Source organism: Epinephelus moara, chromosome 2, assembly GCF_006386435.1.
Source record: "Epinephelus moara isolate mb chromosome 2, YSFRI_EMoa_1.0, whole genome shotgun sequence".
Classification (NCBI taxonomy): Eukaryota; Metazoa; Chordata; class Actinopteri; order Perciformes; family Serranidae; genus Epinephelus; species Epinephelus moara.
The window spans coordinates 8066734-8081643 of NC_065507.1; the positions used below are offsets into that span (position 1 = coordinate 8066734).

The following is a 14910-nucleotide window of genomic DNA, read 5'->3' on the forward strand; positions in this document are numbered from 1 at the left end:
ATTTTTAGTTCTATCTGCAGTTGTATGAATGTGTGTTTGTGTTCAGCCTGTGACACGGACTACGGCTCTCAGTGCTGCTGTGCCATGCTGCAAAACATGACCATGCTGAGGACTTACTTCACCACGGCCCTGGATGAGCTGGAGGAGGAATACTCACAAGCACAGCAAAGCCTCAACACAATCGAAGGTGAGCGACACATCCACGAGTTACACAACACGAGTTATGGACTTTTCTTAATGTTAATGAGGCCGCAGTGATCTACATTTTTTAACCTGTTTTCTCCTTCATCCACAGCCAGCCGCGTTGCTTTTTCTGTCGCTCTATTCAGCGATGGTGGCACTAAATGTTATGGCCCTGAGACAGCTGCCATAAACATCATCTACAAACATGTCTTCATCAACATGGGTGATGCTTACAGTACGGATACTGGTATCTTCACTGTTCCACGCTCTGGTGTCTACAGCCTCGTCCTCACCGTCTACAGTGATGCTGGTGCTCGTGGCAACGATTTGGCCGCCTGCGTCAGTCTGCATGTTAATAACAGACCCAAAGCTGGCTCTGAAGATAGAAATAGGCAAGACCAAGAGGACAGTACCACTATTGCTGTGGCCCTCCACCTGAGGGCTATGGACAATGTGACTGTCAGCCTCCCCCCTGGATGTTTCCTCTGTGATGACAACAGCCACTATAACACTTTCAGTGCCTTTCTGCTTTATCCTATTGAATAAGGTTTTTGTTTGTTTGTTTGTTTGTTTGTTTTGTTTTGGGGGTGGTTTCCCCCACCAACTCTTGCCCTGTTAACAAGGTTAGAGTTCATAGAGGAAACCTCTCTGTGGAGTCTTATGGCCTCTTCTCTCAATCAGTTTTTTTTAATGGAAGCCACTTCTGAAATCCATCATATTTGATTTCACCTTGTGTCATTTACAAAGCTTGCTAACATAAATGCATGAGTATCTTTGCTGTGTTATATTTTTCTTGCTGATGTCTTGTAACATTTTTGGAGAATTTCACTGAACACCCAGGCACCTGTGAAATGATAAGAAAATAAATCAGGATTTTAAACAAAGCAGTTGGCATTATAGTTTTTTTCCCAACTCAAGAGATGTGTGATGTCTACACTGACAAATGTGACATTTGAATTTTAGTTTATAAGATTTAAATAAAGCACTTTATTCACAGCTCTGGCTATTCTGTGTGTGAACATTATAGAACATCATGATCAAATTAAAATCAAAGCTACAACACCAGCCAGGTGAACACACAATAAAGGACAGACACAAAATGATACAGGGAGTTATGTATGATCATATTTAGTTAGATGTTTACTTTAAGGCATTTTTATAACATGTTCACCACAATAAAAAAAACACTGTAGACAACAAAGGAGATTTTGAGTGAGACACTGTAAGCACACAGGCGGCACGGTGGTGCAGTGGTTAGCACCATCACCTCACAGCCAGAGGGTGATGAAGAAGGAGGAGGAGGAGCCCTTATGTGTGAGTCTTGCATGTTCTTCCCGTGTCAGCATGGATTTTCTCCAGGTACTCCAGCTTCCACCCACAGTCCAAAGACATGCAGGTTAAGAGAGCAATAGAACAACAGATGCTTTCATTCCTTTCTTGAGAGCTCGATATAATGGAAGCAAACATGACCCGCTTGTTTAGTTTAATCCAGTTTTACTTTGTTTTGGGTTATGTGTCCAACTGATTCTGGAGAAACACTGCAATGTCCAGTAGATCTGAATGGACGTCGCCACAAAGTCTTAAGGTGCCTGCGTAAAGTCAACAAACTAATGATAACACCATCTATATGACTTAAAGACAAGAGTATCTCCCAGTGTCTCAAACCCAAAACAAAGTAAAACTGGATTAAACTAAACAAGCGGGCCATGTTTGCTTCCATTATATCGATCTCTCAAGAAAGGAATGAAAGCATCTGTTGTTCTCTTGTTCTCTTAACTCAGAAAAAAATACTCAGAAAAACAGAAAAATAAAAAAATTACTCCGAAAAACAGAAAAAATAATTAATAAAACAGATTTTTTTTATTTGTCAAGTAAATGCAATACACTTCCGTACTTATGTCATGTACTGTATCATAAATTGGTCTTTTGAGATCCCCAAATCCATTATAGCATGACATGCCATGGTATCCCGTCATTTAATCCTTTGGGAGAGTGTTCAGATCAGAGAAAAAATGGACACAGTCTTTGTTAAAACCTCTTCCAAATGGGTGTTACAAATGCTAAGGGATGTGTGCAATTAAACAATATGGTCAAAAGGAACTATTTTACTCATCTACACACTGGGAAAAAGTATTTCATCAACGATGCCATCACATGTTCCACCACGCATGTAATTTATATGATCAAATGTCCTTGTGGGTTATGCTTCGTTGGTAACACATCACTTGCACTGAAGCAGAGAATAAGTGAACAAGAGCTCCAAGAGGAGAAATGACAGAGATTACCCAGTAGCAAGCAGTATGTTTCAATGACTTCAAACGTGATATCTCATCATTTAGGTTCCAGGGCACTGAAACAATAGTGTTGAACACTCCAGTCCAGGAGGACTGAATAAGTGTTACAAATAAATTGTGAAGCTGCGCTATACCAGTGTGCTGGAGTTTCTGTTCAAAGACTCAACACACCTGCATCTGAGACAGTTGGATGTGCACAACCTTTCTTCAAACTAATATATGTCTTGTTGAAAACACCAGTCCCTTAAATTTTGATAACAACTGAGTACTTGTCAAAACCAGAAGTATTTAATATACAGTTTAATCTTCTGAGGGTACCAAAATCACCAAAGATTTTTTTGTTACTTCCTGTGTGACCAGCAGGCACGTGTCACATGTGCTTTGATGACTCAATATCAACAAATCTGTTTTTAGTGTATCATAGGGAGTCCCCTGGTCTATATCAGCCTTACTAGGGGCTGGTCCAAGGCAAGCCTGAGCCAGCCCTAACTATAAGCTTTATCATAGAGTAAAGCCTTAAGTCTACTCTAAATGTGAGACAGTGTCTGCCTCCCAGACTGAAACTGGAGGCGGTTCCACATAGGAAAAGCCTTATACCATATGACATATAGAATAATATTTCCTTATCTGGTATTGAGGTCATTTCTGTATTTTGTCTGCTTCAGCAAATGTCCAAGCCCGGTTTGTGGCAAAGGGAGGGTTATCACTGGTCAGCAGATCAGTAAGAATGAAATAAAACAAAATTCAAAAAATCTAATAAAAAGAGATTTTGCCATAGTTGTAATAATTTTTGCACAAACAGCAGGAGGATTTGTGGGACAAAATAATGAGGATGTAATGTTCCTAATAGAAAAACCTCAGTTTCCCTGAGTCTTTAGCAAGTCACGGCCGCATGCTGATGACTTGCTTCATCACAGGAAAACTAGCTCTGGCACATTATCACCTCCATATCAAACAATCTCTGAAACATGGCCACTCTTTTATTTTCACCATTATGCAGTAATTGAAAGCTGTGGTTTAAAATCACATCTGAGGTCAAGGCACAGCGCACGTCGCTTTTATCCCATGCTGTTACGTGAATCATCTCAAGGACTGGAGGTCTGTTTTTTAAGAGTTGTGTGCAAGGTAGACACAAAACACCCGATCCACCCTAGCCTCCATCTAGCAGATAAGACCATGTGAAGAACCAGGTCAGTTGACTTGGGACTCCACACACGCAGGTGGCTATCATAAAAACACAGACAATGCACTGTCCCTGGAGCCGAGACAACTTTGAAGGTAATCTTCAACACAGGAAAAACACCCTGTCATCTAATAGGACTAACAGGACAAGGATGGCAACAAATGACTGTGCATTTTTAGGTTAAAAACAAACGTAGAGATGAATGTCGGCAGGAGCAGCTGAACACTCAGCTGACCATCAAGCTCTGTACATATGTAGACAGTAGCATATGAGAAACTCCAAATCTCCTACAGAGACTCACTAGTGGGTTTTGTTCTTCATTGCATTACATTACATATGTCAGGAAGCTTTTTGTGTTAAAACTGATCTACCTATAGGTGTACACCATGTACTGTAGAGATTTCTGTAGTTCTTTTTCAAAAATGCCGCCATAATTTTTAGCCCTTCTTTGCACATATCCCCAAATTTGAGGTTTTCAGATATGTTCTGTATATAAATACTGACTTATATACAAAGTCCTTTAAGTGCTGAGTAAAAAATGATTTTGAAAATGTCTGATATGAGATTCATTTGTCACTTCTTAATGAACAGATCAAGTGGGATTTATACATCTGTGTCAAATCGACGTAGATCCTACGCCGTAGCCTGATGTGCACCTCCCCAGAAATGTAACTACACGTCGCGGCGACGAAGACCTCCTGTCTATTATTGTAAGCTGAAACCATTTCCCTCAGTTTTACTTCAACTTCACATATATGAAACAATAAATTGTGAAGACAATAAAGTGCCCAAAAAATAACATTTTCATGTCTTGTGTGTGATTTATCCTGGCTTCATATGAGACGAGGAAATCTCCGCTAGTCGCTAGGCTAATTTATACAATGTAAAATGCCATAGGCTTGTGCTAATAACGTTAGCATGTTATATTTGTTTGGAAAGCGCATAGTATAAGACAGTTGTTTTGTCAGTGAACCTTGTGAGTTGTAATAGAGTTGAATTTTGTAACGTTACCTTTGTTAAATGTTGCTGTTGTCCCTGGTTTTATAGGAGTAGAGGAAAAGTCAGCTAGCCGCTAGGTTAATTTATACAATGTAAAATGCCATAGGCTTGTGCTAATAACATTAGCATGTTGTATTTGTGGGGAAATTGTGGGGATTTGTGTACTTGTTTTTGAAAGTATAGGTTTAGGAAAAAAGAACACGGTTTGGCTTTAGAATCTTACATTACGCAAACACCTCTCTCCCGGGTGAAAGTCGGTGTTTGCTGAAACTTCCACCACTCCTGTCCGCCCCAGTCGGACTTTCATCGCCTTAACTTTCTTCCTTGTCCCGCCGCTAACCCCGTGATGCTGCCAGGTGCCGTTAAACTATAACAGCAACTGGCCGTGTATCATGCCAACGTCAAAGGACACGTTTTTTCATTGGTTTCTGACATCGAAAGTTACTGCCACATTAAGACACGTTATCCTTTTTTGAATACAGTCATCAGTCTTATAAATTACATGGCAATCTCTAATCATTGTTCAGACGTTTCACTAAAAACCAAATATGTTAGCCTTGCAGTGGTGCTAGATGAAAAGTTTGATTCATCTACAGATGTCATGGCGATCCATTTAATATTTGTTTGATAACCCGTAAATATCAGCACACTCTTTGGTTATAATTGTTTAATTTTCCATCCATTCCTTTTTTTCTGTGACTACACAGCTGTGACTTCATTTGGCACTAAATTCATAGGCCATAAAGGAGCAAAAGTTAAAAGTGCCTCCATAACAAAACTTCTCCCAAATAACTGCAACCATGATTTATTTTCTAAACTCAGAAACAGATACGGTCTTAGCAGAAAGCACTATTCACTTACAGACGTACAGTCAGCTCTCAAAAGAATGTAAAACACCCGAAGCCCAATCAGTCAAAATCTCTAAATCAGGATCCCAGCATCTTTGTTTGTCTGCACAACACATTTTGCACAAGGGGCTCGGATGTCTCTCAGAAACTGACCTTCCTTGAACCTGTCAGTGATAAAAGAAGGCAACCCCTTCCTGTTAATGGCTTTGTGACTTATTATTGAATAAATATTGCCTCACAACATCATTTTATTCCTATGAATATGGAGTCCACTTTAGCCTAGTACCTATCACATATCTCAACTCACACTTCAATCAGTACATCTGGGTTTCCAACTGGTGTCCAAAGGGAAAGTAATTATGGGAACACCTAGTATCACTGCTCTCTTCCTTCTATCTCAGCATGAGAACCAGGTGACGCTGTATAGTGTTCTCACATTTAGGCCTTTATCGATGGGCCGATAACACCTTCCTATCAGCTTCTCTTGTCCCCTTGTCTGTAGGCTATTATATCCTCAGAGACCTGACAACAATGTTCTCCATATCAGCGTTTCTGAGCAGGTGGAGTCCTCTGGGTGTGTGGCAATCAGACACTGCTGTCCCAATAAGGGGTATTGTAGTCCCAACAATAGGGTCCTGAAAGTTGCAACAAGATCAATTCTTGCCCAGGATGTACATGACCCTTTTTGTGGAGGGAACTGTAGTGTTAGGGTTTGTGTGTCTGTGTGCACGCATGTGCGTACATGTGAGAAGGTGGAGCTTCTGCCATTCACCTCCTCAAGGGGATGATCACCTGAAGTACGTCATTAAGAGGCCAAAACCATCGCCTGCTTAAAACTGTTACTCCCAGTCTGACAAACTCAGAGTCTTTCAAACCGAGGAGAAGGAGGAACAAAAAAAACAGTAAGTTTAATGTTTCTATCCTTATCGCTCACCAGTTATATCATGCAATGAAAAAGATATCCAAAATGGTCTCTCTGGATGTCAACCACCAATTATCATATCCAATAATTAGCTAAAATATTTTTGCTTATCACTGGGTATAACGATTGACTGAGTAGGTTTTGTGATACAAAGAAAGTTGGACAGGTATTGTAATACATCTGGAGGTCATTTTTAATATGTAATGGGTTACTGTTGGATTAAATACCTTCACAATTAATAGATTAAGCACCTGGATTAATTAAAGTCGGTTGGGTTAATGTTAGATAGCGACATCATTTGAGAACCACTGGTATTGTGTAATAATTAAAGCCTTCATGAAGAGATTTCTGACCACTAGGGGGCAGAGACAGTCAAATACATACATACAAAGTATGTGAAAAAGTTTAGGCTAACCTGTTGAAAAGCAAATGCCTTTTAACACATCCATCAGACACAGAACAACATGAGGAACCCACTGTGAGCTGTGTTTCTGGCCTCCTGGCGATTGTAAATCCAATATTCACCAGACAAGGGCCTCTAGCTGCTAATTTTCTTACGGTTACGGATTACTGTTTACGCAATGATTTAATCACTGCGTCAAAGTAATGTAACATTATATTTGAAATACTTTCTGATTACTCTTCTAATAAATGTTTTAAACTGGGCAATAAAGGTAAATAATATCTGGAAATAGTCACTGCCCAAAGGAGGCATTACTGCATGATGAAAAGAGGCAAGGCAAAAGAATTTGTTATATTCTACATATAAACTTTTTACCAAACAGGAATATATTTGGATGTAATGATCAACATCTTGATTAGTAACTGACTCACATGTTTTTAGTGACTGTAACAACTACAATTACCTTTTTTTGTAATTTAATAATATTAATAATTAATAATAATGATAAGTATTATTATTAATAACAATAACAATAATAATAATGAGAAGAAGAAGAATGATGTGTGCACAGTTTATCAGATTATGGCTAGAATTACACAAAGCAATAAATTATAGGAACGAGAAATAAAAATAAATTAATGAAAACATGCATTTTTTTGCAAATAATTAGAGGAAGATTGGGTGAAATTTGTGGAGCGGAAATTTTTTGTAATTTGTAATATTTGTAATTTAAAAAAAAAATTTGGTCAGTGTTAAAGGGAAGATTGAAAACAAAAAAAGAAAAATATAAACAACCAATACATTCACAGTATAATAACAATAGAGAGAAACATAACTAAACAGTTAAAGAGATGTGGGCTAACTAATAGAATAAGATAATAACTAATACATTAAATACAACAACAGTATAGTTAAAGTCTCCAATCTTCTATAAGCCACCTATATATTCTCTTTTCAATTAATTAAAATAATAGGAATTAATACATTAATAATAATAATACATTTTAAAAGAGCTACTAGGTCTTGTCAAAGGATTTACCGGTGCATTATTATTTCAATATAAAGAATGTTCTTAATGTTGACACATTTAAATAATAGAAATGTGGCTGATCAGACGCCATTATGACATCACGACCTAGAGATTATTAACCTTTGTGTACAGTGTTGTTATAGTGTAAATGGCTGCTCTCAATTATGTGCACATTGGACAGAGAACAGGAACACAATATAATAGGGTGGAGATAGTCTGAATAGTTCTTTAAGTCAAATGTACTTGCATTAAAACTTGTGACACTGCTCTGAGCATTTAGCCCCACAGGTGTTGTCCATGACTGATCCAATACTGAACACTTTTGTTTTCCAGATGGTTGTATTACCAGTTTTGTTCCTATTGGGGTCGCTGTTTCACTGTGGTTGTGCAGAGGACGGGCAGACCATTGGTGAACTGCTTAAAAATGATGCATGTAAGCGAGACAAACTGCCACACTTTATTCATCTAGTACTCATCCACACTGCATATACACATCATATTCATGGTTCATGCTGTTTTTTTACTTTAATTAATCTAGATAAAGTTGTTTGAAGCAGCGTCCTGCTACAAACTGAACCCTCTGGCCTCCATGTTGAACTTGTCTCTCACACAACCTCTTCTCCCTCTCCCCTCTCACCCTTCCTCCCTCATATTCCAGTCAGTTGGGAGGGACCTATGACCTGCAAACAGTGGGACTGCGAATGTGCCTACACTCGCCAGCGCGGCTGCTGCTGTGCAGCCAACGACATGTTCCAGTTAGAGGATGATATTTTCAAAAGGATTCATTATTTGTGGCACAATATCAGCACACTGAAGTACAGAGTACACGACTACACAGGTGAACACACATACACACACCGACGAATGGTGGATTGTAGTCTAATATATCTGGCAATACACACACAAATAATCTCTCTTACTCTCAGATGGCGTCCAGATCGCCTTCAAAGCCACCATGGATCCAAGTGCTGCCACAATGACTCCTGGAACTACTGACTCTGATCCGTGCTTTGGTCCTTTTAATACTAATGTGCCAATCCCCTACAGCAATGTCGCTCTTAACCACTACCACGGATATAACCCTTCCATGGGTAGGAAGCACACACACACAGAAGGAGTAAACACAAATGATTTATGAAATCTGTACCCACCATTTTAAATTAAAAAATGTCACTCTTCGCCTCCCCCTGCAGGTGTCTTCACTGCCCCATATGCCGGTGTTTATGTCTTTTCCATCACCGTCTACTCATACGTGAAGGAGAGAAACCTCCTCTACCATAAAGTAAACCAACCAGATACACTTAACACCTCTCTGATTTCAGAATACACTCTTCTGCAGCAGCAAGTCATTTCTAACTTTGTGTTTTGTTGCATCTGCAGGTCCAGCTGATGAGGAATGGGGTGGCGATGACCAGCGTGTGGGAGAACAATCGAGAAGATTTTGAAGACAACGCCGTTCAGGTAAAAAGTTGAAGCTGCTTAAAAATAATTTCCCTCATGATTTTGTAACAGCTGTGCGAAACATTACTCTGTTTACTGTGTCTGCTTTCAGGAGACTGTAATGGAGCTGCAGAAAGGCGATCAGGTCTATGTTGAGCTGATGTCTGGGAGGAAGCTCTGTAGATACGTGCAGTACAATATCTTTACCGGTTACATACTGTACCCCTACCCCTACCCCTACCATGAGGAGTATGACTATGAATACGAGTATGAGTATTAAACTTTCAGACTGCAGCATATTAAATAAATCCATTTATCTTCGCTCAACTCAGATCCTGATTCATGACAACAAACTAGTGTTCTCTGTCACATGCTGACCCACCAGAAGTAGGTTTGTGACCCACCATGGGACAAACCTGTAGATTAACCCCTGCAATAGAGAGAAACATGATAAGTTGCACACGCGTAGACTGGTGCATGTGTATGCAGGCACTTGTGATTAAACACAAAGACGTGCACACTTATACTTTTGCAAGCATGTTTGGAAATATCCACATTATTAAAATATTATATATATATATACGAGCATGCATGTGAATAAACTACCATGACTACAATGACAGTCTGTGTACAGAGGAATTGTGACATTGTTTTGATTTGGAAATAATAAAAGTTTATTTGACAGGTGGTGTACCTTTATTTTTGATTTCGGTATGTATTTTAGCTTGTAACACAACCACACACACACACACACACACACACACACACACGCATACACGAACATGTTTGATCACTTTTGGGTAAATTACAAAGGGATACATTCATTTCCTGAAGACCTACCCTAACCCTTACCATTATCCACTATTTTGATGAATATGATTGTGTTGATTTTAGCCATGATTTCACCTTAAATTTAAAACTTTATCTAACTTGAGTTCCAATAGTTTGTAGCTCTAACAGAGAAGACTGATCTACCAAACTCAGTAGATCTGAGCTGTATTGTTCAGTCGCCTCTGTTGGTCGTCCTAGATGTCCTCCCATTGTCTGAGCACAGTTGTACGAACTCTTTAAAGGTGGAGCAGCCAGATTATTAATCACTGTGTACACCAGACGAGCATCAGCAAGACACACAAAACACACTACCTACCTAATCCTAACCCTTACCTTACTCTAACCTTAACCAAACCCCAGCATTAACCTGGTCAGATTTCCCCGTCCATTCCAATCGATATAATTTTTTAAGATGTCTAGACTGGGGATGTCAAACTCATTTTAGAGCCCAGTTTTTCCCAATTCAGTCAGTCTACTTCTCATTGTCATTGCATGAGCATTTATCCATACATTTCCTGAAACGGATTCTTTTGAACTGACGCTGCTGATTGACAATGTTCAATATCTTTAAACATGCTCACAGTAAGTATTCATTATCATATCAGAGGACTGTGCCCTGGTCAGGGTGGAAATGCCTCTGAAGCAGAATTTCAACCTGCACCTGTAACCTGGGATCACTTAGTCTAGTCATCTAATGGGCCAGATTGGACCCTTTGGTCGGCCGGCTCTGGCTCACGGGCTGACCATGGTCTAGATCTATGATTACTGTCATCTGACCCCACCCAATTGTGCATATTTGTTTGATGGTGCGTCTATAAACCAACCACAGTGTTCCACATCATCTAAAGTGGACTGCAGTAGAGCCACGGCCCCTTTATTAGTAAGCATGGCCGACCATGAGGCACAGAGGAAGCACAAGGCATGTTTCAGTCTATAAATCATATTGTAAAGTAACATCATTTGTGTTTAAACGGTGTTTAAGGTAAACATAAGATGTTATATTACGTATACATGTCAAAAATATGAAAGATTTATAGTTTTCTTCCCCAAAAATATCCGTTAATTCAATTGATATATGATTACTGATAAGAGTCAAAAGCAAATATTCCTCTCTTTTTTGTGGTGTAGAATAGATATTAAGAATCTGATTATTCATTTTTCATGTGGTATAGGAAAGGCAATACAAAAGAAATGTGCAATCAAAGTATTAGGGTTGTCTTCATGTCCATTATGGAAGAAACCATTGTTCACTGACCGTTACTAATAAGGAGTGGGAAAGTCATAACATCAGGAAATTGGGACAAATTGTAAAGCAGGCGAGAATAACGACACTCATTGAAATTAAAGCTAATTTTAATCCTAAAGAATTAATTTTTCAACAGTATTTACAATTGGAATCCATATTGCAGAAACTCTTGTCTCACGCTGGCCTCAGATAAAGACTAAGAGAGATTGCAAGAAATAGAGACACAGTATCCAAACTTTATAGACTTATTTCACTTTACTCCTGTAGTAATATTGATAAAGTTAAATAACAATGGGAATATGACCTTGGTAAACACCTGCCACTTCAACAATGGGACAATATACAAACTACTTATCAAAATCCATCATAAATAAACTTACATCGGGAATGACAAAGACCTCAAAGTGTCAACCTGGCCTCCAAATTCCCCAGATCCCAATCTGAATGAGCATCTGTGGCATGTGCCATTAACCCACCTCACAACCAACTGGACTAAATGGATCTGCTGCCAACGCACTGGTGCCAGACACCGCAGGACACTCCCAGAGATCCTGTGTTCATGCCGCGACAGGTCAGAGCCAAGTCCGATCCAAGGAGGCCCCACCTTGGATTATCTGGGGTACATCACAAGAATCCTTGAGCAGATTGGGACCTGGGTAATTTAGAAGCCAGGTCAACACCTTGAGCTGTTTGTCACACTCCACAGGCCATTTCTAAACAGTTTTTGTAGAGTGGCATGCTGCTCTTTTCTGCTGGGGGGGCACTGCCATTGGGGAATATATCAGACCTATGCTGGCATGGTTGTGGAAAGAGAGGATCCGTAATGCATATGTTATGGCACTGCCCAGACATAAGAAAAATGTGGGAAGGAGTTCAAAATGTGTTATGTTCAATGCTAAATGTGGCTGTACCACTATGCCCAGAAGTGTTTTTGTTGAAAGTGGATGGTGTAAAATCTGGAGTAATATAACATCTGTTGACACTGGCATTCCTCTCTGCAAAAAAGATTTATTCTTATGAACTGGAAAGTATGGAAACTAAATTGTTTTTGTTTAAATAACTGGCTGAAGGATTTCATCGAGTTGATGATGATGTAGCGTGCAGCCTCAGCCCTAGAGATGATTTAGATGGACCATGGACACTAATCAAAGTATAAACAAGAGGTATATGATTTAGTATAAGAACTGTTATGAATACTAAAGATAGGCCAGCACTAGGAATAGGAGTCTGAACCCTTTAAGAAGAAGTCAGAAACCCTCTTAATATGGAGTAACGATATAATGATCTCCTAAGCACGTATATTATTGATGTAGTTTAGTCTGTGATCTCTGGCAAACTGTCTTTGTGTTGTGTTTGTGTGGTGCCTGCTTTTGATCTTTGTAGTTCATTAAAATGTTAAAAAATAAAAAAAAATATTCGTCCATTGAAAGGGCAGTGGCTCAGAGTATCAAAATTAAACACTGTCCTGATTTGATTTTCTAATGAAACAATCAGATCATGATGCATTTTATTGATTACGTACACAGAGTGCTCATCTCAGAAGGCTTTCGGCTTACCATTTTCTGGAGATACTTCAGAAATTTGGGGTATTTTGAGTCGTAATGACGAATACAATGCAAAATATATATATGCAGTGTGTTTTGAAGCATCACTTGATTCATTGATATGAGTAAACCATTCATTAAAAATAAAAAAGTCATGTTTTTTGTTGGAAAATGAGTATTGTCATTTTTCTCTATAAGGTGATTTCGGCGTTAAGAATTATGACCAGAGGGTGAGGACTGGGACAATTTCACATGGTCATTTTCGCTAAAAAATTGGGGTTGCTGTCTACCAAGGCAGAGGGAATTTGGGGGAACACCCAATCAGGCCAATGCAAAACAAGGGGAGTGAGGTTATACACACGCGTAACTAAAGATGAAATGCAAGGTGAAACACAGCAAACACTCAACCGTGCAATAGGAGTGGATGCAAGGGGAGCCAGGCCCCGGCTTGGACTGGCCCCAACCCTCCCTTCCTCAGTCAGGGTTCAGCCTAAAAGCAAAGACAAAGCATATTAAAATGGGTCCTCTACTGTTAATATCACCTTTACAAACTATCACACACATTAAATACATATAAAAAACCTAGGCTAAACAGCAGTCAGCAGTGCAAGAAATAAAAGAAGAAAACCACAATTGACCAAACCCCCCCCTGATGTAAATCAAAGAGTTTCAGGGTATTAAAGGAGAGTGTCATGGGTTTTACCTTAACAATCATGAAAAGGGTTAAATCAGCTCTCACTTAAGGCAGGAACAGGCATTCACCGCTTTAAGACAGACATCAAACCCAGGGAGTGTGCTGGCTGTCAAGAGAAAATGTGGCCTACAACACTGAAACATCCATAAATTTTACGAGTCATACGTAGGACACCAAAACATACAATAATACAAGAATGTACCCTTCAAGATAACTCACAGAGATTTAACTCACATAACTCATGGTGTAAATAATGAGTGGCATGAATGAGGTGCACCTGGTGCCCATTCAACCCTAATCGGGCTTTCTTAAGGTGGACTGTCCTTTAAGGTGGTCCAGCCAACCCTACTTCAGAAACTTGGGTTCTGAACGTAACCCTAACCCTAACCACTGACCCAAAAATCAACCTTTACTGAACTGGGGACCCCAAATGGACAAGGCGTCCCCAGTAAGTCTGGTGTGTGTCCCTGAAGGTAAGTAAAGTCATACTCACACAGACACAGTCATACATAGACCATGAATGGAAATCGGTAGGAGTCAGAGGCTTTGACAGAATTTGGGAATGATAACAGCAGGTCATAACGCTGCTGCTGCTGCTGCCATCTGGCCTATGACATAACTATATAACACTGTAAACAAGTGCCTTTCATGGACGCTTATTACAAATGATATAAACCACAGCCAGACAAAGTAAATTCCTTCATGACGTAGCTTACACACATGCTGCACACACACAATGAGAGGCATACCAGTCATTCCAGGAGGAGGCTTCTATGAGGCAGCAGGAAGCACTGGCTTTAAAGGAATAGTCTGACATTTTGGTAAATACTGTATTCGCTTCCTTGCTGAGTTAGATGATGCTCCTGCCAGGTGAAGGTTAGCTAACCAAGTGGCTGGCATAGTGTACAGAAACATCTGCACTAAGTATGGGCTGGAAGTGCCAAGCTCACAATGGAGGACACCTCCTAAGGTTAAGGCTAAGATCCTGTGGGACTTCCAGATCCAGACTGACAAACTGGGGATGACTAACCAACTGAACATTGTATTGATCGACAGAAGAAGGCAGTGGTGATAGGTGTAGCAATCCCAAGTGACAGCAGCATCAGGAAGAAGGAGCACGAGAACCTCAAAAAGTACCAAGGGCCGAAAGAGGAGCTAGAGAAGATGTGGGAAATAAAGGCAACAGTGGTGCCAGTGGTGATCGGAGCACCCTCAAACTGGGAGAGTGGCTCCAGCTGATTCCAGGTACAACATCTGAGGTCTCTGTCCAGAAAAGTGCTGTCCTACGAACAG

General features: G+C 39.8%; 1 protein-coding gene across 1 annotated transcript; it reads left to right on the plus strand.

Moving 5' to 3' along the window:
- The first annotated feature begins 6331 nt into the window (after positions 1 to 6331).
- Positions 6332 to 10001, plus strand: cbln18 (cerebellin 18). The gene is made up of 7 exons (XM_050074540.1): positions 6332 to 6409; positions 8196 to 8295; positions 8521 to 8700; positions 8789 to 8953; positions 9056 to 9144; positions 9243 to 9323; positions 9415 to 10001. The coding sequence occupies exons 2-7, from the start codon at positions 8196 to 8198 to the stop codon at positions 9580 to 9582; spliced, it is 783 nt and encodes a 260-aa protein (XP_049930497.1). The 5' UTR covers positions 6332 to 6409; the 3' UTR covers positions 9583 to 10001.
- Positions 10002 to 14910: the final 4909 nt, after the last annotated feature.

Coding starts and splice junctions, on each gene's coding strand:
- cbln18 (XM_050074540.1), top strand. CDS start 8,196: ATGGTTGTATTACCAGTTTTGTTCCTATTGGGGTCGCTGTTTCACTGT. Junction 8,701..8,788: donor CAGAGTACACGACTACACAG/GTGAACACACAT, acceptor TCTTACTCTCAG/ATGGCGTCCAGATCGCCTTC. Junction 9,145..9,242: donor GAAACCTCCTCTACCATAAA/GTAAACCAACCA, acceptor TTGCATCTGCAG/GTCCAGCTGATGAGGAATGG.